General features: G+C 41.3%; 2 protein-coding genes across 3 annotated transcripts; one reads left to right on the forward strand and one right to left on the reverse strand.

The window, feature by feature from the left end:
• Nucleotides 1-8,505: 8,505 nt before the first annotated feature.
• hexb (hexosaminidase B (beta polypeptide)) lies at nucleotides 8,506-18,577 on the forward strand. Of its 2 annotated transcripts, none has more exons than XM_073477914.1 (14): nucleotides 8,506-8,804; nucleotides 8,932-9,083; nucleotides 11,754-11,819; nucleotides 12,551-12,597; nucleotides 12,695-12,805; nucleotides 12,899-13,000; nucleotides 13,115-13,247; nucleotides 13,663-13,843; nucleotides 13,919-14,005; nucleotides 14,104-14,176; nucleotides 16,685-16,865; nucleotides 17,271-17,361; nucleotides 17,482-17,586; nucleotides 18,261-18,577. In XM_073477914.1, the coding sequence occupies exons 1-14, from the start codon at nucleotides 8,533-8,535 to the stop codon at nucleotides 18,322-18,324; spliced, it is 1,665 nt and encodes a 554-aa protein (XP_073334015.1). In that variant the 5' UTR covers nucleotides 8,506-8,532; the 3' UTR covers nucleotides 18,325-18,577. The 2 variants fall into 2 exon arrangements, with proteins under 2 accessions (XP_073334015.1, XP_073334016.1); XM_073477915.1 differs by lacking the exon at nucleotides 16,685-16,865 and adding an exon at nucleotides 15,328-15,502 and having other exon boundaries at nucleotides 8,508-8,804.
• Nucleotides 18,578-18,621: 44 nt separating this feature from the next.
• gfm2 (GTP dependent ribosome recycling factor mitochondrial 2) lies at nucleotides 18,622-25,087 on the reverse strand. The gene is made up of 20 exons (XM_073478705.1): nucleotides 24,818-25,087; nucleotides 24,654-24,738; nucleotides 23,945-23,990; nucleotides 23,763-23,860; nucleotides 23,536-23,661; nucleotides 23,358-23,446; nucleotides 23,177-23,265; nucleotides 23,020-23,080; nucleotides 22,307-22,492; nucleotides 22,148-22,228; nucleotides 21,906-22,054; nucleotides 21,102-21,242; nucleotides 20,899-20,998; nucleotides 20,616-20,802; nucleotides 20,458-20,534; nucleotides 20,228-20,366; nucleotides 19,943-20,128; nucleotides 19,613-19,728; nucleotides 19,343-19,525; nucleotides 18,622-18,937 (listed from the first exon to the last, which is right to left on the reverse strand). The coding sequence occupies exons 1-20, from the start codon at nucleotides 24,824-24,826 to the stop codon at nucleotides 18,809-18,811; spliced, it is 2,277 nt and encodes a 758-aa protein (XP_073334806.1). The 5' UTR covers nucleotides 24,827-25,087; the 3' UTR covers nucleotides 18,622-18,808.
• Between the last annotated feature and the right edge of the window lie 278 nt (nucleotides 25,088-25,365).

Genomic DNA, 25,365 nt, shown 5'->3' on the forward strand with positions numbered 1-25,365 from the left:
TTGGACCGATTGACTCGAAATCGCTCCCAAATGTGCTCCTATACTGGCTGAACGAGACACAGCAGTCCCCATCGGATTCCGGTGAAATTTGTATTTTTGGTGAATATTTTAGAGAAAAAAGTGGCCCATTTTTTCAATAGCTTCCAGGTCTTTGGACCGATTGACTCGAAATCGCTCCCAAATGTGCTCCTATACTGGCTGAACGAGACACAGCAGTCCCCATCGGATTCCGGTGAAATTTGTATTTTTGGTGAATATTTTAGTGAAAAGAGACAATGTTTCATGAGACTGCCTTAAGGCTGGCATTAGGGTTAGGGTTAGGGTTAGGGTTATGGAGCTAGGGTTAGGGTTACGGTCGTCTTTTGACCGATTGACTCGAAATTCGTCACGAATGTGGTCCTCTACTCGCTGAATGAGACACAGCAGTCCCCATCGGATTCCGGTGAAATTTGTATTTTTGGTGAATATTTTAAAGAAAAAAGTTGCCCATTTTTTCAATAGCTTCCAGGTCTTTGGACCGATTGACTTGAAATCGCTCCCAAATGTGCTCCTATACTGGCTGAACGAGACACAGCAGTCCCCATCGGATTCCGGTGAAATTTGTATTTTTGGTGAATATTTTAGAGAAAAAAGTGGCCCATTTTTTCAATAGCTTCCAGGTCTTTGGACCGATTGACTCGAAATCGCTCCCAAATGTGCTCCTATACTGGCTGAACGAGACACAGCAGTCCCCATTGGATTCCGGTGAAATTTGTATTTTTGGTGAATATTTTAGTGAAAAGAGACAATGTTTCATGAGACTGCCTTAAGGCTGGCATTAGGGTTAGGGTTAGGGTTAGGGTTATGGAGCTAGGGTTAGGGTTACGGTCGTCTTTTGACCGATTGACTCGAAATTCGTCACGAATGTGGTCCTCTACTCGCTGAATGAGACACAGCAGTCCCCATCGGATTCCGGTGAAATTTGTATTTTTGGTGAATATTTTAAAGAAAAAAGTGGCCCATTTTTTCAATAGCTTCCAGGTCTTTGGACCGATTGACTCGAAATCGCTCCCAAATGTGCTCCTATACTGGCTGAACGAGACACAGCAGTCCCCATCGGATTCCGGTGAAATTTGTATTTTTGGTGAATATTTTAGAGAAAAAAGTGGCCCATTTTTTCAATAGCTTCCAGGTCTTTGGACCGATTGACTCGAAATCGCTCCCAAATGTGCTCCTATACTGGCTGAACGAGACACAGCAGTCCCCATCGGATTCCGGTGAAATTTGTATTTTTGGTGAATATTTTAGTGAAAAGAGACAATGTTTCATGAGACTGCCTTAAGGCTGGCATTAGGGTTAGGGTTAGGGTTAGGGTTAGGGTTATGGAGCTAGGGTTAGGGTTACGGTCGTCTTTTGACCGATTGACTCGAAATTCGTCACGAATGTGGTCCTCTACTCGCTGAATGAGACACAGCAGTCCCCATCGGATTCCGGTGAAATTTGTATTTTTGGTGAATATTTTAAAGAAAAAAGTTGCCCATTTTTTCAATAGCTTCCAGGTCTTTGGACCGATTGACTCGAAATCGCTCCCAAATGTGCTCCTATACTGGCTGAACGAGACACAGCAGTCCCCATCGGATTCCGGTGAAATTTGTATTTTTGGTGAATATTTTAGAGAAAAAAGTGTCCCATTTTTTCAATAGCTTCCAGGTCTTTGGACCGATTGACTCGAAATCGCTCCCAAATGTGCTCCTATACTGGCTGAACGAGACACAGCAGTCCCCATCGGATTCCGGTGAAATTTGTATTTTTGGTGAATATTTTAGTGAAAAGAGACAATGTTTCATGAGACTGCCTTAAGGCTGGCATTAGGGTTAGGGTTAGGGTTAGGGTTATGGAGCTAGGGTTAGGGTTACGGTCGTCTTTTGACCGATTGACTCGAAATTCGTCACAAATGTGGTCCTCTACTCGCTGAATGAGACACAGCAGTCCCCATCGGATTCCGGTGAAATTTGTATTTTTGGTGAATATTTTAGTGAAAAGAGACAATGTTTCATGAGACTGCCTTAAGGCTGGCATTAGGGTTAGGGTTAGGGTTATGGAGCTAGGGTTAGGGTTACGGTCGTCTTTTGACCGATTGACTCGAAATTCGTCACGAATGTGGTCCTCTACTCGCTGAATGAGACACAGCAGTCCCCATCGGATTCCGGTGAAATTTGTATTTTTGGTGAATATTTTAAAGAAAAAAGTTGCCCATTTTTTCAATAGCTTCCAGGTCTTTGGACCGATTGACTCGAAATCGCTCCCAAATGTGCTCCTATACTGGCTGAACGAGACACAGCAGTCCCCATCGGATTCCGGTGAAATTTGTATTTTTGGTGAATATTTTAGTGAAAAGAGACAATGTTTCATGAGACTGCCTTAAGGCTGGCATTAGGGTTAGGGTTAGGGTTAGGGTTATGGAGCTAGGGTTAGGGTTACGGTCGTCTTTTGACCGATTGACTCGAAATTCGTCACGAATGTGGTCCTCTACTCGCTGAATGAGACACAGCAGTCCCCATCGGATTCCGGTGAAATTTGTATTTTTGGTGAATATTTTAAAGAAAAAAGTGGCCCATTTTTTCAATAGCTTCCAGGTCTTTGGACCGATTGACTCGAAATCGCTCCCAAATGTGCTCCTATACTGGCTGAACGAGACACAGCAGTCCCCATCGGATTCCGGTGAAATTTGTATTTTTGGTGAATATTTTAAAGAAAAAAGTGGCCCATTTTTTCAATAGCTTCCAGGTCTTTGGACCGATTGACTCGAAATCGCTCCCAAATGTGCTCCTATACTGGCTGAACGAGACACAGCAGTCCCCATCGGATTCCGGTGAAATTTGTATTTTTGGTGAATATTTTAGTGAAAAGAGACAATGTTTCATGAGACTGCCTTAAGGCTGGCATTAGGGTTAGGGTTAGGGTTAGGGTTATGGAGCTAGGGTTAGGGTTACGGTCGTCTTTTGACCGATTGACTCGAAATTCGTCACGAATGTGGTCCTCTACTCGCTGAATGAGACACAGCAGTCCCCATCGGATTCCGGTGAAATTTGTATTTTTGGTGAATATTTTAAAGAAAAAAGTGGCCCATTTTTTCAATAGCTTCCAGGTCTTTGGACCGATTGACTCGAAGTCGCTCCCAAATGTGCTCCTATACTGGCTGAACGAGACACAGCAGTCCCCATCGGATTCCGGTGAAATTTGTATTTTTGGTGAATATTTTAGAGAAAAAAGTGGCCCATTTTTTCAATAGCTTCCAGGTCTTTGGACCGATTGACTCGAAATCGCTCCCAAATGTGCTCCTATACTGGCTGAACGAGACACAGCAGTCCCCATCGGATTCCGGTGAAATTTGTATTTTTGGTGAATATTTTAGTGAAAAGAGACAATGTTTCATGAGACTGCCTTAAGGCTGGCATTAGGGTTAGAATTAGGGTTATGGAGCTAGGGTTAGGGTTACCGTCGTCTTTTGACCGATTGACTCGAAATTCGTCACGAATGTGGTCCTCTACTCGCTGAATGAGACACAGCAGTCCCCATCGGATTCCGGTGAAATTTGTATTTTTGGTGAATATTTTAAAGAAAAAAGTGGCCCATTTTTTCAATAGCTTCCAGGTCTTTGGACCGATTGACTCGAAATCGCTCCCAAATGTGCTCCTATACTGGCTGAACGAGACACAGCAGTCCCCATCGGATTCCGGTGAAATTTGTATTTTTGGTGAATATTTTAGAGAAAAAAGTGGCCCATTTTTTCAATAGCTTCCAGGTCTTTGGACCGATTGACTCGAAATCGCTCCCAAATGTGCTCCTATACTGGCTGAACGAGACACAGCAGTCCCCATCGGATTCCGGTGAAATTTGTATTTTTGGTGAATATTTTAGTGAAAAGAGACAATGTTTCATGAGACTGCCTTAAGGCTGGCATTAGGGTTAGGGTTAGGGTTAGGGTTATGGAGCTAGGGTTAGGGTTACGGTCGTCTTTTGACCGATTGACTCGAAATTCGTCACGAATGTGGTCCTCTACTCGCTGAATGAGACACAGCAGTCCCCATCGGATTCCGGTGAAATTTGTATTTTTGGTGAATATTTTAAAGAAAAAAGTTGCCCATTTTTTCAATAGCTTCCAGGTCTTTGGACCGATTGACTCGAAATCGCTCCCAAATGTGCTCCTATACTGGCTGAACGAGACACAGCAGTCCCCATCGGATTCCGGTGAAATTTGTATTTTTGGTGAATATTTTAGAGAAAAAAGTGGCCCATTTTTTCAATAGCTTCCAGGTCTTTGGACCGATTGACTCGAAATCGCTCCCAAATGTGCTCCTATACTGGCTGAACGAGACACAGCAGTCCCCATTGGATTCCGGTGAAATTTGTATTTTTGGTGAATATTTTAGTGAAAAGAGACAATGTTTCATGAGACTGCCTTAAGGCTGGCATTAGGGTTAGGGTTAGGGTTAGGGTTATGGAGCTAGGGTTAGGGTTACGGTCGTCTTTTGACCGATTGACTCGAAATTCGTCACGAATGTGGTCCTCTACTCGCTGAATGAGACACAGCAGTCCCCATCGGATTTCGGTGAAATTTGTATTTTTGGTGAATATTTTAAAGAAAAAAGTGGCCCATTTTTTCAATAGCTTCCAGGTCTTTGGACCGATTGACTCGAAATCGCTCCCAAATGTGCTCCTATACTGGCTGAACGAGACACAGCAGTCCCCATCGGATTCCGGTGAAATTTGTATTTTTGGTGAATATTTTAGAGAAAAAAGTGGCCCATTTTTTCAATAGCTTCCAGGTCTTTGGACCGATTGACTCGAAATCGCTCCCAAATGTGCTCCTATACTGGCTGAACGAGACACAGCAGTCCCCATCGGATTCCGGTGAAATTTGTATTTTTGGTGAATATTTTAGTGAAAAGAGACAATGTTTCATGAGACTGCCTTAAGGCTGGCATTAGGGTTAGGGTTAGGGTTAGGGTTAGGGTTATGGAGCTAGGGTTAGGGTTACGGTCGTCTTTTGACCGATTGACTCGAAATTCGTCACGAATGTGGTCCTCTACTCGCTGAATGAGACACAGCAGTCCCCATCGGATTCCGGTGAAATTTGTATTTTTGGTGAATATTTTAAAGAAAAAAGTTGCCCATTTTTTCAATAGCTTCCAGGTCTTTGGACCGATTGACTCGAAATCGCTCCCAAATGTGCTCCTATACTGGCTGAACGAGACACAGCAGTCCCCATCGGATTCCGGTGAAATTTGTATTTTTGGTGAATATTTTAGAGAAAAAAGTGGCCCATTTTTTCAATAGCTTCCAGGTCTTTGGACCGATTGACTCGAAATCGCTCCCACATGTGCTCCTATACTGGCTGAACGAGACACAGCAGTCCCCATCGGATTCCGGTGAAATTTGTATTTTTGGTGAATATTTTAGTGAAAAGAGACAATGTTTCATGAGACTGCCTTAAGGCTGGCATTAGGGTTAGGGTTAGGGTTAGGGTTAGGGTTATGGAGCTAGGGTTAGGGTTACGGTCGTCTTTTGACCGATTGACTCGAAATTCGTCACGAATGTGGTACTCTACTCGCTGAATGAGACACAGCAGTCCCCATCGGATTCCGGTGAAATTTGTATTTTTGGTGAATATTTTAAAGAAAAAAGTGGCCCATTTTTTCAATAGCTTCCAGGTCTTTGGACCGATTGACTCGAAATCGCTCCCAAATGTGCTCCTATACTGGCTGAACGAGACACAGCAGTCCCCATCGGATTCCGGTGAAATTTGTATTTTTGGTGAATATTTTAAAGAAAAAAGTGGCCCATTTTTTCAATAGCTTCCAGGTCTTTGGACCGATTGACTCGAAATCGCTCCCAAATGTGCTCCTATACTGGCTGAACGAGACACAGCAGTCCCCATCGGATTCCGGTGAAATTTGTATTTTTGGTGAATATTTTAGTGAAAAGAGACAATGTTTCATGAGACTGCCTTAAGGCTGGCATTAGGGTTAGGGTTAGGGTTAGGGTTATGGAGCTAGGGTTAGGGTTACGGTCGTCTTTTGACCGATTGACTCGAAATTCGTCACGAATGTGGTCCTCTACTCGCTGAATGAGACACAGCAGTCCCCATCGGATTCCGGTGAAATTTGTATTTTTGGTGAATATTTTAAAGAAAAAAGTGGCCCATTTTTTCAATAGCTTCCAGGTCTTTGGACCGATTGACTCGAAGTCGCTCCCAAATGTGCTCCTATACTGGCTGAACGAGACACAGCAGTCCCCATCGGATTCCGGTGAAATTTGTATTTTTGGTGAATATTTTAGAGAAAAAAGTGGCCCATTTTTTCAATAGCTTCCAGGTCTTTGGACCGATTGACTCGAAATCGCTCCCAAATGTGCTCCTATACTGGCTGAACGAGACACAGCAGTCCCCATTGGATTCCGGTGAAATTTGTATTTTTGGTGAATATTTTAGTGAAAAGAGACAATGTTTCATGAGACTGCCTTAAGGCTGGCATTAGGGTTAGGGTTAGGGTTAGGGTTATGGAGCTAGGGTTAGGGTTACCGTCGTCTTTTGACCGATTGACTCGAAATTCGTCACGAATGTGGTCCTCTACTCGCTGAATGAGACACAGCAGTCCCCATCGGATTCCGGTGAAATTTGTATTTTTGGTGAATATTTTAAAGAAAAAAGTTGCCCATTTTTTCAATAGCTTCCAGGTCTTTGGACCGATTGACTCGAAATCGCTCCCAAATGTGCTCCTATACTGGCTGAACGAGACACAGCAGTCCCCATCGGATTCCGGTGAAATTTGTATTTTTGGTGAATATTTTAGAGAAAAAAGTGGCCCATTTTTTCAATAGCTTCCAGGTCTTTGGACCGATTGACTCGAAATCGCTCCCAAATGTGCTCCTATACTGGCTGAACGAGACACAACAGTCCCCATCGGATTCCGGTGAAATTTGTATTTTTGGTGAATATTTTAGTGAAAAGAGACAATGTTTCATGAGACTGCCTTAATGCTGGCATTAGGGTTAGGGTTAGGTTTATGGAGCTAGGGTTAGGGTTACGGTCGTCTTTTGACCGATTGACTCGAAATTCGTCACGAATGTGGTCCTCTACTCGCTGAATGAGACACAGCAGTCCCCATCGGATTCCGGTGAAATTTGTATTTTTGGTGAATATTTTAAAGAAAAAAGTGGCCCATTTTTTCAATAGCTTCCAGGTCTTTGGACTGATTGACTCAAAATTGCTCCCAAATGTGCTCCTATACTGGCTGAACGAGACACAGCAGTCCCCATCGGATTCCGGTGAAATTTGTATTTTTGGTGAATATTTTAGTGAAAAGAGACAATGTTTCATGAGACTGCCTTAAGGCTGGCATTAGGGTTAGGGTTAGGGTTAGGGTTATGGAGCTAGGGTTAGGGTTACGGTCGTCTTTTGACCGATTGACTCGAAATTCGTCACGAATGTGATCCTCTACTCGCTGAACGAGGGACAGCAGTTCCCATCGGATTCCGGTGGAATTTGTATTTTTGGTGAATATTTTAGTGAAAAGGGACAATGTTTCACAAGACTGCCTTAAGGCTGGGCTTAGGGTTAGGGTTAGGGTTATGGGGTTGGGGCTAGGGTTAGGGTAACATTGGCCAATTTTTTCCAACGTCTCTTGGATGTTCAGGACAAACTTAAACCCGATCCAGTACAAAATAAGCAATTGGTTAAGTTCAGAATACCCATACAGCAAAGGGACTCAGGTAGCACTTGAAGCAGGGGCCGCTGCAGCAAGAACCAAACCTCTCTACGTGGGACATCCACCCTACCAACTGAGCTCATGGGCTTCTATTCTTTGTGAATATTTTAGACACAAATCACCATTTTCTATGAGAATATTTAAGACACATGTCACCATTTCCTATGAGAATATCGGCCATTTTTTTCAATAGCTGCTAGGTCATTTGACCCATTTACTCAAATTCAATGCAGAAATGTCTTCCTTTACTGGTTGAATGAGACACACCTGTTTTAATTGGATTTTAGTGGAATGAATACATGGGCCAGTTTTTCCAGGTCATTTGACTCATTGACTCAAAGTCAATATCAAAATGTCTTGTTATACAGGTAGAATGAGACACATTTGTTTTTATTAAATTTTAGTGGAGTTTCTATTTTTAGTGGAGTTTTTTATTTTTGTCTATTTCCTTTTATGACGTGCATTTTCATTTTTCAATAGCTTCCTGGTCATTTGACCCATTGACTGAAATTCAATGCTAAAATGTCTTCCTATAGTGGTTGGATGAGTACTCAGTACTTCTTCCAACACAGTTTGTACATCATAGAAACGTTGGGTGATAGAAACATATATTTATTTGTATTTATTTGCTTTTCGCACGTATTTCATTCAACATAAATAAGCGCTGCGTCCCCTTTAAATCGTTGCACAAACTAACTTCCGCATTACAAGCCCCGCCCAGCTCGGTCTACATAATGCTGCTGCCTGAATTTCAGGTCTTGTGACTCCACTTCCCTCAGTCAACATGATCACTACTGTAAAGTTGACGGTGCTGTTGCTGATCCTGGGCTTTTGCCGGGGGCTGAAGCACAACTACATCGATGAATACGAGGTGGAGGTGGAGGACCATGATCTCGTTTTCGAGCCCTCCAGCCACGGCTCCCTGTGGCCTCTGCCGCAGAAAGTGCAGATCACAGATGTTTCATTCAAGCTGATGAGCTCCAGCTTCAAAATTGTTGACGCCAAGCAGTCGTCCGCCGGTCCGAGCTGCAGCCTCCTGCAGGACGCCTACAGGAGGTAAGAAGCTTTATTTCACCAGCTTTGATTTGTTTTCAGTTTCTCTTTGTGGGGGAAAACACAGCGCCGTGCTGCGTTCAGGGACCTGTCACGGCACCACAAAACAAGTGTGTGTGTGTCTCCACAGGTATTATGAATACATGTTTGGCAGCGCTAAAAGGCAGCAGCTGAACAAAGGCAGGCGAACCGGCCCCACTGAGCTGCCGGAGCTGCAGGTGTGGATCACATCACCTGACTCTGATTGTGACGGGTACCCCAGTGTGACCTCTGACGAGTCATGTGAGTGTCTTCCTCTTTGATATCACTTCATATCTGTGTTCATTCTGGTGCACATGCGCAGTGCTGGGGGGTGACATTTACTCTAATACTTGTTGTACTAGTAGTTGAGTATTTCTATTTTTATGCAGAGTTGTAAAGTAACATAAAGTCATACTTGTAACTGTAAAGACAGGTACTTTCCATTTCCTTGTACTTTCACTTCCACTCTACTACATTTTAGAGGCAAATATTGTACTTCTTACTCACGACATTAATTTAATAACTTTAGTTACTTGTTACTTTTAAGATTACATGCTGAGTGCATGTTTAAATGACTTATTTTATCGACCAGCCAATTTAAAAAATTCCAATAATTGGAAAAATGCTAAATATCAGATCTGATAATTGACCAGGCTGATCATCGATCGACCCACAGTATATATGCATATGTGTAAATATATGTATAATTTACGTTTACTTGTATAACCTATTAAAAGTATTTAAGTGTCAAAAGTACTTTTAAGACTTTTACTTGCATAGTATTCATATGGGTGACTTTAAAGTAATATTTTAACATGGTACCTTTTACTTTTGTGTACTTCATACAACACAGCTATTTTTACAGTAGGGTAAAAAGTACACAATTCATACTTAAGAAACAATAAAGATATCGTGTTAAAACATTACTTTGGTAAAAGTGAAACATGAAAGTCACCCATATGAATAGTACTTGAGTAAAAGTCTTAAAGTCTCTGATATTAAATGTATTTAAGTATCAAAAGTACAGGTAAAAGTTAATTACACATTAAGTTACGTATGTGTATATGTATATACTGGATACCAGGCATCAGATTTTTCTGAATATCAGAATCAGTGTTTTATTTAAGCTGATGAAAGTAATAAATTACTTTAAAAATGTGCTGCTTTGGCGCTGATACATCATGTAATCTGCAAAGTAACTGCCAAAATTTAGTGGAGTGGAAGTATAAAGTAGCAGAAAGTGGAATTACTCAAGTAAAGTACAAGTACCTCAAAATTGTACTTAAGCACAGAGTTGAGTAAATGTACTGATTATATGTTACTTTACACTTCTACTCTGCTCCATCTCAGAGGGACATGTTGTTCCCCCTCACTCCACATTTATTTAACAGCTTTAGTTACTTTACAGACAAAACACATGATGACTTTATAAAATAAGATGCACGAGTTAAGATGAAACATCCCAGCTGATAAAGTATTAACTTAACTGACATTCACGTTCAGCTTTTATCCTGCAGTATCGCTGCTTTTACTTGACTGAATGATCTGATAATTCTCAACGACGCCTCTGCAGAAATGACAGTCGCATATTGTTATCTGCTGGCCACCGATGATTAATCATAATACACGTCCTTCTCTGTCTCAGATGTCTTGTCTGTTTAAGGCAGCGTTGTCACAGTACTGAAATTTCACAATACACCTTGAAAGATGTCAGTGTTCAGTGGTATTTTGGATACCACAGGGGGGAATTGACATAACATTGAGAGCTGTTAGAGTTTTATGAAAAGATGGATATAACAAGGTTTGTGTTAAGAACAAACCCAGTTAATTTACCTCATATATCGATATTTTTGACAACACTATTTGACTGTACTACCCAAAACAAAAGCCATTTTACTTAACAACATACACACAGTGGTACAAATTAAACTCAAGTACTGTACTTTATACTTCTACTCCACGAGATTTATTTAACAGCTTTAGTTACATCGCAGACAAAACATATGAGTTTATAAAATAAGATGCACAGTTAAAGATTAGACAACTTCAGTGACATTTAACTACAACTTTTATCTTGCAGTATCTCTAATCTGATTATTCTTCTGCAGAAATGAAAGCTGCATATTGTTGTCTGCTGGCCACCGATGATTAATCATAATATACATCCTTCTCTATTTCAAATAATGTTCCCTTTTTAAGGGAGAATTGTTACGACCCGGACATTTATAACTTTGATGCAATACCTTGAAAAATACAACAAGGCTTGGGTCAAGAACAACAATGAGTATTAAAACTGTTTCAAATATTCTGAATTAATAATTAAAGTAAACTCAAGTACTTTACTTCGTACTTGTACTCGACTACATTTCAAAAGGAGATACTGTACGTTCCCTACCACATTAATATGACGGTTATAGTCATTGCCTTTCAAATTAAGATGCATTACATCACAAAATCATATGATGGGCTCATTAAATACAGTGTATAGTTAAAGATTAAACCAGATGTTCACAACATTTTTGTCTTGTGATCACTTTCGATACAGCAGTTTCACCAAAGACACATTTTCCCTTCTAAACTTCTCATATGGTTTGATGTAAATTATACCAAATAGGTTTATATATGCATAAGCCTTTGAAATACGTCTGTACCTTCACATGTAACTGACTGTTTTTACATTGTTGTATTGGTGCTTTTTCTTCATAAATGACCTGAATACGTTGATAATATTGAGCATCTCTCTGATTGTTGAGAGGGGGTATACTCGTCTTACTTACCAGTGGAATAAGAGCTTACCTTTATGGTAGATGCTGGGATTAACACACTTAATACAGCGCCCCTTGAGTGTTTAAGACCCTGACTTTAGCAACATAATAACCACCTGCCAACACTGACCGTGCACGTGCAATGCATCACTGTTTGTGTCCACAGATGAGCTGTCAGTGGATCAGCCGTTTGCGGTCCTGAAAGCACCGACTGTCTGGGGAGCCCTGCATGGTATGATTGTTTTTTGTTTCTGTGCCGCAACTAACAATTGTTTACATTATCAATTAATCTGTAGTCATAGTTTTAAACATTATAATAACTCAGAGCCTGTGATCATGTCTGTAAATGCTTGTTTTGTTGGTAAAGAAACCAAAGATGTTCAATTTACAATGATACAAGAACAGAGAAAAGTAGAAAGTCATCAGACATAAGATGCAAATGAAGAATTAATTACTTTATTTATTTACTTGCTGAGGGTTAGATTAGAAAATCTGTCCCACTCTTATGCTAGCTACAGCCTGGAGATGGTTAGTTTACTTCCCTTTTTTGTTTTTTACTTTTTCTTTGTCCAGTTTTATGCTAAGCTAATGACTCCTGGGTGTAGCTTCATATTGAATAGACTGACATCAGAGTAGTATCCATCCTCTCAGCTATGTCTCAGCTTCTTCTTCTTCTCGCTTTGTAGTGATTTAGTGCTGCAGTAATGAGTTGACTAATCGATTAGTCGACTGACAGAAAAATAATCGGCAGCTGTGAGAGAGAAATATGAGCCTTCAACTGACTCAGCATTTCATTAGACTTGCAAACTTGGCGGCACTCCATGCAAAATAAGACTACAGTGTGTGTTTGTTACTGTGGAACTTTGCTCACATATCTACGGTGTGTTATCAAGTGACAGTGACCCACTTTATGATATGGTATCATTTAAAAACTCCTGATGACCTAGTAAACCTTGTTTGTAGGTCTGGAAACGTTCAGCCAGTTGGTGTATGAGGATGAATATGGAAGTGTAAGTGAAGATCTGTACGATTTTTATTTCTGAATTTCTATTCGGAATGATTTTGTCGAATGGGTCAGACTGATTTTTTAACTTTCTACCTTTTCAGAAAAGCATCAATTCAACACGGATCAGCGACTTCCCCAGATTTTCCCACAGAGGCATCTTACTGGACACCTCTCGTCATTTCCTGCCCGTCAAAGTCATCCTCGCTAATCTGGTGCGTCAGTACAAGGCTCTAATTATTTTGTTTCTCTCATTTTTGATTTTTATTTACTATTTAAATACTTTTTCTCTTTGTTTATTCATGCAGGAGACAATGGCGATGAACAAAATTAATGTTTTCCACTGGCACATCGTGGATGACCCATCCTTCCCTTACTTGAGCCGAACGTTCCCACAGCTCAGCCGGCAGGTCAGTGACACTGGTTTATTGGAGTTAAAATGTCACTTCAAAAATATGTTAAAAAAATGAAAACCAGGTAAAGACACCAGAGGAGCTTGTTCATTATTTTTCTCCTGTTCACAGGGAGCTTACCACCCGTACACACATGTGTACACACCCGCTGACGTGAAGATGGTGATTGAGTGGGCCCGTCTGAGAGGCATTCGTGTCATCCCGGAGTTTGACACTCCAGGACACACACAGTCTTGGGGCAAAGGTGAGTTTTGTAAGCGTTGAGGAGAGAATCTTTCTTTTTTTGAATCGCTACCATTTAAAAAAAATATTTTCTATTTTAAAGGTGCAATATGTAAGATGTTGTTGGCTAGTTAGCTCAGTTAACCTTGCATCTAGCGGTTGTATTAGCTGACTCTGAATTATATCGAGTTGCATGTTTTTAAAAATGCTCTGCCAGATCGTCCTTTATTAATAAAGATATTAAAGGTGTAATATTAGGGAATTGGCTACCTGTCAAATTTGTGCTCAAAACCAACAGGGGGCAGCGGCAGAGTAACCGCTAACTGCTGTTAAGCTGGTTAGCACGCTAACTTTACTGGTTTCTTCATCTTCTGTTGATTTTAGTGAATTTAAACTAATAGATAAAAACACATCTAATCGACCTCTTTTCCTCTCAGGCCAGATGGATCTGCTCACGCCCTGTTACTCTGGCTCCAAACCCTCTGGCACCTTCGGACCGGTGAACCCCATCCTGAACACCACGTACGACTTCATGAAGCTGTTCTTCGGGGAGATCAGCACCGTGTTCCCTGATGCCTACGTGCACTTGGGAGGTGATGAGGTGGACTTTAGCTGCTGGTGAGTAACCAACAAATCTTCTCAGCATCAAAGATCAGACGGCAAATATTGACTGCTGTTTTTTTACCTTTGCAGGAAGTCCAACCCGGACATTCAGAAGTTCATGGAACAGCAAGGCTTTGGAGATGACTACAGAAAGCTGGAATCATTCTATATCCAAAAGTGTGTTGCCCATTTCATACTGAAGGCTGGTTGTTCTCTATTCTTTGTACAAAAGGGAACCATTTTAATTTTTTTTTTTTTTTTTTTTTGTCTGGTAGACTCTTGGAAATCGTCACCACTACCAAGAAGGGCTACATGATCTGGCAGGAGGTCTTTGACAATGGTGTTAAGGTAACTAAAGAGAAATTGTGTGTAATTCTGCAGCATATCAATAAAGTTATTTCCATGTTAAAGATAGGAATGTAGGTCTTTCATATGCATACGCATTTTATATGTAATTTATCACAGTTTATCGGTCATTTGTGCTGAACATGTTTTATTGTTTTCAATCTGTGTTATTAAAGGAGTAGTTTGATATTTTGGGAAATGAGATTATTTGCTTTCTTGTCAAATGTCAGATGAAAAGACTGATACCACTCTCATGTCTGAGCGCTAAATATGAAGCTATCACCAGCATCCGGTTTACCTGACGTGCCAGATGGTTTGTTACACAGAACCATCTGGGAAATTCTCTTTGGAAACGGTTTGGAAAAAGGGCAGGCACTTCATAATGATTGAACGAACCATCCATTTGACTTCAACCAAACAGATCAACAGTAGGTGGTAACAACTAAGTCTGTAAATGATCTTCCAACTTCGGTGTGTTCATGTCACAGTGTGGGCACAACATGGATGCCAAAGAGAGGTTGTCTTGCATTTTATCGGTCAGAGCGCTTCAACAACATGTTGACAGCTGTTTCCAGTATTTGAGCGACAAAGAAGCGCAAAGGAAGCGATGGTGACTCTACCATACATGACTTTTGGTAAAAGCTTAGCTTAGCGTAGAGTCTGGAAACAAGATAAACAGCTAGCCTGGCTCTGTCTTAAAGCACTATAATTTTCCTACCAGTTCCTGTAAATGTCTGCATTTGACTTGTTATATGTTTATTTTATCCAAATTACATTTTATGGTTTTAATTGGGAGTGTTAGTGCAGCTAGCTAGCTAGCTAGCCTAGTTTTGTCACTGAAAGATTGCCAGGCAACAAGCGGAGGCACCTACAAGTGTCTTCCACTGGCAGGCAGATTTTGTTGTCTCTAGGACAGAGCCAGGCTAGCAGTTTCCCCCTGTTTCCAGTCATTATGCTAAGCTAGGCTAACTGGTTTCTAACGGTAGCTTTATAACTAGCATACAGGTGTGAAACTGGTATCCAATCTTTTCATTTACATCTCAGATAAAAAGTGAATAAACAACATTTCCCAAAATGTCAAACTACTCCTCCAAAACCAACCACTCATGTAGTGTCTGACTTAAGTACAGCAGCGTGGTCTGTAACTATTCCAGCTAAAGCCAGACACGGTAGTTCATGTGTGGATCGGCGGCGGGTCTAATGAGGAGATGGGCAAAGTGACAGCAGCAGGGTACACCACCATCCTCTCCGCCCCATGGTACCTAGATTACATTAGCTACGCACAGGACTGGCAGAAGTACTACAAGGTTGAGCCGCTCAACTTCAACGGTTAGTTTTTCCATAAAAATGGCTTCTTATGACGAATCAGTACGTTTGGTGGGGGGGAAACCTTGATTTAGGCAAAGAAATTCTGGATTTTGTTCAACAGGCTTACGCTTGAAAACTGCACAGTTGTGACGGAGTCAGACAACATGAGGCCGTGTGGTTGGTGAATTTTTTTTTTTTTTATTTTTTTTTTTTTTTAAATGTGTCACGGATTGATGTAGTTCACCACAGTGGAGGACCAATCCTGGTTTATTTGGGGCAATGAAACCATAAACGAAATACTCAGATAAAATAATAATGAGTGAACAAACTGGCATGGCAGCAAGGTCCACACCTTGTTCGGGTGAACTGGGTTCAAATCCACCAGCCAGAGGAGAATAAGTCAGGTTTGGTCCTTCAGTAAACCGGACCAAGACGAAAGTAAGACTGAACCTTTTTTGAATTCCCAACATTCCCCTAAAATATTAACATTCTGGCTGCAGCCAACAATAATTTTTCTAATTGTCGATACATCATTTTTTTTTTTTCTCCTCGATTAATCGATTAGTTGTCCAAAACTATAAAATGATGAAAAAGCTCCTTCCTCCCACAGAAAACGCTGCCCCTGAAACACCTCGCCAGTAGTCCCGCCTTTAATTCAGTGACTTTGTGACATCACACTATGTCACCATGTCACATATTTCGCATAATTTCTGCCTAGCGACTAGTTTGGCACATAAAACTTAATCTAGCACAACTGCTCTGTTGTTGTTGTTGTTAGAGGTGCTGGGTCAGGCATGTGTGAGCTGACCAATCGGAGCAGACTGGGTATTCGGGAGGGGGGCCTTTTAAAGAGACAGGAGCTTAAAAAAAAAGTGTTTCAGACAGAGGGGAAATACAGCGCTGCAGCAGTGGACTATATGAGAAAAATGATGTGTTTTTTGAGCACTAAAGCATGTAAACATATTCTAGTAGTAAACCAAGATTTTTCTTTGAGAATTTTTAAAACCATTATCAGAATAGTAGGCAATTAATTTCATCATGACGACTAATCGATTAATTGAATATAAGCAGACGTTAAGATTCTTTAAAAAGACTCGACAACGGAAGGCTCAGACATTTTCGTCTTTGTTCCACTCCACATCTCTTTTTTTTTAAATATAAATCATGCTGATACTGATATTTTTATGTGTGTGTGCTGTGTAGCTGAAACCAGACACACTTATCCACGTCTGGAAAGGAAACCAGCAGCAATACCAGAATGAGATGGCAAATGTTACATCATCAGGGTACCAGACCCTGCTGTCCACTCCCTGGTACCTGAACCGTATCTCCTACGGCCAGGACTGGCGCGGCCATTACAAAGCCGACCCACAGGATTTCGAGGGTTTGTCTGCTTGATATATTTTCATGGCAAGGCTTTTTTTTTTTTTTTCTTTTCCTGCCCATTGCGACATCATTTGGTCATTTGCTTTTTATGCAGCATTTCCTTTTTCATTATTTACATGCTGGTGTTGGAACTTTGCCTCACTCAGGTGATTGTTTTATTGCTCTGTTGTTGACCTGATTCAGATTTTATTAGCTGTATTGACTCTTAAACACAGATATAAATGTCATAAAGATGTTTGTCACTCCTGTGCAAATACGTGTAAGCCTGTTGAATGAACATATGGAAAATATTGTAAATCAAATCAAACATTTTCTGTCATTAATCACTCTGGTTCAGGGGAAGTTTTAGATTCCCTGGACGCTGCTTTGGCTGATCTCATCAAATATTACATTTTAAAAACAGGAACTGAAGAACAGAAGAAGCTTGTGATTGGTGGAGAAGCCTGTTTGTGGGGAGAGTACGTGGACGCCACCAACCTGACACCCAGACTCTGGTACTGTATGGCTCATGTGATGTCTTCATAAACTCTTTATCAGCACATGAACTTATTGTGAACCTTGACACATCATATGACAGAACACTGACTTATTATCTTGTCTTCGGTCGTCCTCAGGCCTCGTGCCAGCGCTGTGGCAGAGCGGCTGTGGAGCGCCAAAGATGTGACGGACATCAGCGACGCCTTCAACAGACTGTCTATGCACCGCTGTCGTATGGTGGAGTAAGTATCTGAAGCCTCTTTAGTAGCGGGGTAACGATACTCTAAATCCACTGTTCGGTTCGAACCTCAATCTTAGGTTTTTTTGGGGGGGTTGGGAAGATAAACGGAAACCGAGGGGCAAGTGAGGACATTTTTTTATTTAAATTGTTTTCCCTCCTGTATTTTTGACTTGAGAACAGGAACTTAGGAAGATTATCCTGGCAAACTTTTTTCCCACCAGTTCTCAAGTCATAAATACAGGTGAGAAAACAACTTGGATATCAAGAACACTATGAAGTGTCAACCTCATGCTGATGGAAAGTCAAGTTTAATTGTCCAAAAAACATTTCTGGAGCTTCACAACAAAGAAGTGTTGCAGCATTCTCCTAAATGACCGAAGTGGATGGGGACTTGTTTCAAAAACAACTGAACAAAGGCCTAAAATGGCTTCATACAGCTCATCATCAAGTCTCTGGAAGCTCTGAGATCCCAGATGTATTTGAAAAGACGTTAGTTACACACGCAGTTGAGCTCCTGCATCCACTTTTTTAGAAAATGACTGAATTTTCATTTTTGGTTGAATCGCAGGCAGTCTACATATGAAGTGCAGTTTCAGAGTTGGCTTTTCTTTGCATCAGTCTCCAACTACTTCATCATCTAACAAACATACTCCGACTATCTTCCTCCTATCTAAGGCGTGGAATCCCAGCTGAGCCGCTGTTCTCCAGCTACTGTCCCCGAGAGTACAGAGGGATCTGAAAACACTGAGGCTGGACGTGGGAGCAAGAAAGGGAAACAAATCCATACAACAGCAACTACGCCACGCTTTTAAACTGCTAATTCAATTGCTAAACTTGCCTTTATAGAGGTGTCACTGCAGCGACCTTCCTTTTTAAATCTACAGAACTCTTGATCACATTTTATGTCATCCACATCTTGAGATTGATTAATGCACACCTTGTTTTTCTATGAATGTTTGTATATTGATTGTGAATAAAATGTTTACATTTTAGTTGCTGGTCGTGTTTTTCATCTTAAAAAAAAACAAAACAAGGGTATAAATACTGCAAATTTATTTTGCATCCACTTGAGAACATCGTACAATATTTCCATTTTTCTTCTGCAGTAGGTGTTCATATATAAATATTATATATTCAGGCTACTTGTCAGTAGTCAAGTCTTTAATGTGAGTCCTGGTAAAGTCCCAGAAGGCTGTTTGTCCCATTTCTGCACAGGGTTGAGATCAGAGCAGACCAGACAGTCTTTTAAGGAGGATGTTCTGGTCCTGAGGGTTCATGGCGTCATAGGCGTCCAGCTCCAGGGAGAAGGTGGCGTTGCCAGATGTCAGCGTTCGGAGGATGGTGGAATAGCCCTTTTAACAGAAATGGGTTTGAATAATAAATAACTGAGGGTGACCCTAAAAGCTACTGCAGATGCACAGACATATCGATGAACATAAGCAGATATTCGCCTTGTAATGAAAAATGGTCATTGTGTAGGTGGTTGTATTGCAGGCAGAAAAGCCTTTCAAGCAGTTACTTTTCAAAACGATTATGAAAAAGAAGGTTGTTTCATCAATTTGAATTATTTTACTCCCAACAGCTAGTGTAATGAAGGGCTTAATGATTTATTTGATTCCCTAGCACATAAAGGGGGAATATCTTGGAACATCTCTTTGCCAAATTGTTATTTTAAACATCCGTATCTGCCCAGAATTTCCCAATCAGTGCATCCCTGAAAGCTACAGACAAAATGTTTGAATTGTGTGTCCACTCACCCTCATCTCAGCCAGGGGCACATTTGCAAGCAGCACCTTGTTGTCATGACGACTCTGGATATCTTGGATGGTCCCTCGCCTTTGAGCCAAATCCCCCAGCACGGCGCTAAGGTGCTCCTCCCCGACAGTCACTTCCAGTGACATCAGTGGCTCCAGCACCTGACTTCCTGCTTGCTTCATGGCCTGCGTGCGAAGAACCAGAACTGCTGTTTATCTATCGATAATCCTGATGTTTACGTTTGTGATAAAAGAAGCCGTGATGGTTTTTACCTTAAACATGCAGCGAGACACGCAGGCGGACACCATGGCAGCAGACGTTCCTGGTTCGATGTTGACTCTTTGGATCAGCGTGGACACACCCAGTAAAGGATAACCTAGCAAGGGACCTGAAGGTGGAAGCAGAATAAAATCAGATCCCGGCCGTGCCCACACGACATCCGGCAAGTGTCTTTTGTTTTGTTTTGCTACAGCAACCCCTAGTGGCAGTATTTATATATTGTGTGTTTAAGGCTAAATTCAAGTATAAATCTAGGAACATTTTACAAATGAGGCCCCAGGATGGCTTTGCAAGAAAATAAACTAGTTTCAGTTCAGTGATACCTTGAAGATACGAGCTGTGTACTCCGTTCTCCACCGCCTCTTTCAGTTCTGGTGACAGCTGCCCCTCCAGTTCCTCTGTGAGATCTACTTCACATGAACCACTTGAAGACAGGATGTCCACAGGTCTGACGGTCAGCTCCACTGTCACAACATGTCGTCTCTCTCCAACAGTACGGTCCAGCGTATCTACATTATAAGATAAACAAAAAATTGGGACGAGTAGAGTGTGTCGTTGGGAGGAATTGTTTCTCCCCCACAAAGATTAAAAAATGTGTTTTTTTGTACCTGTCGTAGAGACCTCATGGAGAATAGTCTCCCTGTAGGCCACCTGTAGTGGTCCAAGGTGAGTCTCAATGCCATACTCTCTTCTGATTCGATCGTGGATGATCTCTATGTGCAGCTCTCCCATCCCACACAAAATGGTCTGAGGATGGAGGGTGATAAGACAGTTAGTTGACTCATTGTGGCAGATGCTCTGACTAAGGAGGTCCTTGCTAATCCCATGATGGTATTACCTGGCCAGAATCAGGGTCAACCCTGACTTTAAGACTGGGGTCTTCTCTCTGGAGGCAGTTGAGTGCGTTCTCAAGATCTACCAGGAAGAAATACAGTGTGTTAGTGACGGCAAGCTTGCTGGAGCATATGCAGCAAAAGAAATATCACAGTCACTGACCAGCCTGTTTGGCCATGGTGGGCGGTTCAATGGTGCAGAAGAAGACTGGATCAGGGACCTCCACCCCTGAGAGGATCACGCTGGCATGCTCACCACGCTTCTTCCCTGCCCCGCCATCATTCTGGGCTCGGCGGGCTGCGGCTGCTGCTGAAGCCTTTGATGAAACGATGGTGTCCCCTGTGACTGTCTTTAATGAGAGTGTTAAACATAAGTGACCTGACTGAGCGTAAAATCTTCCAAATAGAAATTAAGAAATGTGATTTATGAATGTATGATGCAGTACCTGCTTCAGTCCCACAGTCAGAGCGATGTTTCCCGCTGTCATCGAGGGGATTTCAACATGCTGATCAGCGAACGGCACTAGCAGCCTACTCATCCTCTCACTACACACAACGTGACACAAAAAATTAAACTTTTGACATGATTTTGGTAAAAACTGACTGGAGGTTGATCGTGGGTTGCGTAGCTGTAATGGAAACAACGTACATGCTGTTCCTGTTGATGTTGTGGACAGCAGATTGTGGTTTCAGAGTACCAGAGTAAATCCGAAGAAACACCAGAGGACCACGCTGCTTGTCATGGAGAACCTTGAAGGCCAGAGCACACAAGTCGTCCTTGTACCACCGCCTGTAGGATGATTAACAGAGCTTATGGTCATAAATGTACATAGAGACATATTGAGCGTATAATCATGACTCATATGTATGTTTTATTTTTTGCATCATCGTTAAGCCCTACTTGAGACACATTAAATTCCATTTGACAAGGAAAACTACTCCACAGACCGCAAATCAAGTTGGTACAGATTAGAAGCAGGCAATCACATTTTACAATATTGTAATAAAGTTCTCCAACAGCCTAGAAACGTTTATAGATATCATTTGAATATTAAAAAACACAAGAGTGCAAATAAGAAAGACATGTGTAAATCTCCACTCTGCGTTTTTTTGATTTGTGTATTTTTCTCTGTAATAAAATGTTCAAACAGTAGCTGACATTCTCTGTGGTTAAGATCAATCTCACCACAGTAAAGAAATAAATTAAAGAGTCTTCTCCTATCACCATCCTCTCAGCCAGGAGTCCTTAATAGCAGTGGATGTTTCAATACTTCTTTTGTGAAAACAAAAATTGCACAAAGAAGAAATTAGGAAATAATATGATAAAAAACAAACAAACTAAGAAACAGGACTAGAATGCAAAACCTACGGAAAATACTCCAATCATGCTGGAATTGTCCTTTAACTCACTGCCAGAGCCTGTTCTAAGTTATAGGTTAAAGAAATCACTTACACCAGGTCATGGTGTCGTTCATTGGGGGCAGGCAGGTAGGCGGAGATGGCATCTAAAAGAGGCTGAACACCTTTGTTCTTCAGAGAGCTCCCACAGAGTACGGGGACGCCTTTACGGGCCAGAGTCACCCGTCGCACAGCCTCCTGCAGCTGAGGACACATTAGCACCATTCATTCTGTATTCCCTAATAACAAGGCTGCTTTATAGGCTTCTAATGTGGCACCATGCAACACAACACTTACTCTGATGGAGGGGACGGCATCGAAATTGTCGCTAAAATCAGTCAGCAGCAGTTCAGCAAACTCATCATCCAGATCAGCGACCTGTGATTGAGAACAGAAATATTAACCAGAGAAAAAGTAACTAATTGTGAGCGCAGCAGTAAATGTTAAGAAGTGTACCTGCTCGATTAAAGCCGTCCGGGCCTCGTTGACCTCCTGCAGGACTTCAGGCTCATCCGACTGGTCAAGAGGTTTGCTTTCAAACATTCGTCCATCATCTCCCAAAGATCCGAGCTTCCAAATCAGCTTCTGGTTGGTTAACAGGTCGACCACACCGGAGAAGCTTTTGCCACTGCCGACAGGAATCTATGAAACAGGAAGATGACACTAAATGACACGGCGACAGATTTACTTTCTTTGTATAGTTTAATTACAATTTTTTAAGTAATGGAACTACATTTTGAGTAATTTGGCTTCGTATTAAAGGAGCAATTCACTCAAAAAAAGAAATCTCTCATCATCTACTCACCCCCATCCTGATAAAAAGTTGGGTGATGCCCACAAAATATTTCGAGAGCTTTGAGAATTGAGACTACACCAGACGAGCTGTATGGAGCCATTTTAGTTTTTTCTTTTTTTTTTCCAGTTGTTTTTAAATGTAACATTTGCTGTGAAGCTCCAGAAATGCCAACTTTCCATCGGCATGGGAGTAGATAATGACTGAATTTTCATTTTTGTGCGAACTGTTCCTTTAAAAACCCTGTTTGTTGCAACCTGTAATGTACACCACTTATTTGTACACTTATAATAACAGCGTTATCAGTAATTGTGACTTGTATAGCATGTAATTGTTACACGTCATCAAGAGATACACAATTTTTTTTCTGGCCTACCTGCAGCAGGACTGGGTTGGCTTTCAACTTCTGTCTTATGCTCTCAAGGGAAAAACTGAGGCTGAGAGAAAAAAAAATGAAAGACAGTTTCAGATTCATTTTTAAAAAATAATAAGAAAAAAAGAATTGTCTCTGGTTGGACTGTTCAGTCACTCACTTTGCTGCAGGCTTATCCATCTTATTCAGGAAACAAACACAGGGAACATGATGCTTCTCGGCTTGTCTCCACACAGTCAAAGTCTGAGCCTGTTTTCAAGGTAAGAGTAAAACCAGTTATATAACACTACACAGGACATTTTAAAATGAGAGGAGAAGCAGTTTGAAAGCAGCGAACGAACCTCAACACCGGCAGAAGCGTCAAACACGGCGACTGCCCCATCAAGAACACGAAGTGCCCGCTCTACCTCGAGAGTGAAGTCAACATGTCCTGTAATCACACGCAGATAGAGTCATGTTTGCCTGGCTGCTCCTTCTCAGTATTGGAATATAATTTTCTCACAAGGATGTCATGTCTACCTGGGGTGTCTATAAGGTTTATTCTATAACTTTTCCAGTCAAACGTAACGGCTGCCGACTGTATGGTGATGCCACGCTCCCTCTCCTGAGCCATAAAATCTGTGACTGTATCTCCATCGTCCACATCTGAAAGCAACCGAGTCACAGAAATAAATTAAAAGACACAGGAACAAACAGGTAATAAACAGTAAACTACATCCACATCTTATTTTTGCCATCCTACACACCTCCAAGTGCTCTCGTGTAGCCAGAGTAATAAAGCATCCTCTCTGTGGTTGTTGTCTTTCCCGCATCAATGTGAGCCATAATGCCGATGTTTCGGATCCTGCAGATACAGTGTGGGAGTTAACGCAGAGCCTTGAACGCAGCTGAATCTAAAGAGCAAAGACTGCAGAGATGAATAACTTACTTGGATATATCAGGATTGACCACAGCCCGCAATGACTTGACATCATCTGTAACAGAAAAAAAGCAAAAAAGCTTTCAGTCATATCATATGATCTTCATGAGCACAAGATCCTTTGTATGTATGATCCGATACATTCTTCAGGTTGTTCTTCTCGCAAGAGCTCAGAAAAATGGGGGGAACTGTGAAAATCCATCTGCTGATGAAGATCGTGTGATATGATCGGGAGCTCAACTACTAAACGGACGCTGGTGCGCCCATGTTGGAAAAAAATGCAGCGAAAGTTCCCTTTTTGGATGGTAGATAAAACATGATAACGTGTCCTCTAGGGTGCCCTTCCAGTGGACAAGACGTGGTGGATCTCCTCTCTTAACTACGAATACATCACGACTTTCTGCGTGTGGGTGTATGAAGTATGATGATACTTCATCTGTAAAACTTAAACCAGCAAATGTCTGGCATTTTTACATGATAGCTGACTACATCCAGTGACTGATTATCAAAACTGGAATCCTTTACTTACTTGATGAATCAATTAATCAACGAATTAAAGCATTGCATTATAATAATAATAATAATACATTTTATTTGTACAGCGCTTTTAAAAACTCTCAAAGACACTTTACAAGAATAGAATACATACAAGAATACATAAAATCAAGTGCATTAGTATTTATTGATAACTATGCATCTAATTATGAAAACAACGTACCTGGAAGAAAGTTGTAATGTCTTTTTAGCTGCCAGCTCAGTCTACATCTGCAGCACTGGAGCCCAGCAGTGAACAAATACCTTCCCTGTGAACGAAAGCGACAATGTTATGAAGTCAACACAAAGTATCACTGACAGCACTTGGTTTTGCTGGTTATATCTTACCCAAATCATCCTGCTAAATGTCCGAAAGGCTCTTACATCGATGTGTTTTTTATAATTCAAGCTTTACACTCAGGACCAGTCCGAGCTTCAGAGGAACCACTGTGGAGCGACATTGCTGTCAAAAGATGTCAGCCCACTTGTAATAGCGGCAACATGACGATAAGAAAACAAGGAGACTTATAGCTACAGCCAGCGAGTAAATACTGAAGGTATCCGGGAATAAAGTATTAAAATGTCCTACAAAACAACATAATTTGTGCTGTTAAATGTCACGCTTTTATAAGGCGCAACTCCAAAATACGTCCCTAGAAAACAAGCGTGTCCGGCTTATGTTTTCCGGCATCGAAACAAAAATGTCCCCGTCAGTGTTAGCAAATGTAAAATTGTTTCATACAAGTTCATAAAATTATCCATCAATTATTTATTAGATTAACATAAAATAAAATCGCGTATTTTGTCCTTAATACGCTTCAGTGTCACGTTAAGCGTCTGTTAAGCCGAAGTCGGTCAAATTAAACCAACGGACAAGCTGCTACTTCCGGATGACG

The sequence above is a fragment of the Pagrus major genome, chromosome 12, assembly GCF_040436345.1.
Source record: "Pagrus major chromosome 12, Pma_NU_1.0".
Taxonomy (NCBI): domain Eukaryota; kingdom Metazoa; phylum Chordata; class Actinopteri; order Spariformes; family Sparidae; genus Pagrus; species Pagrus major.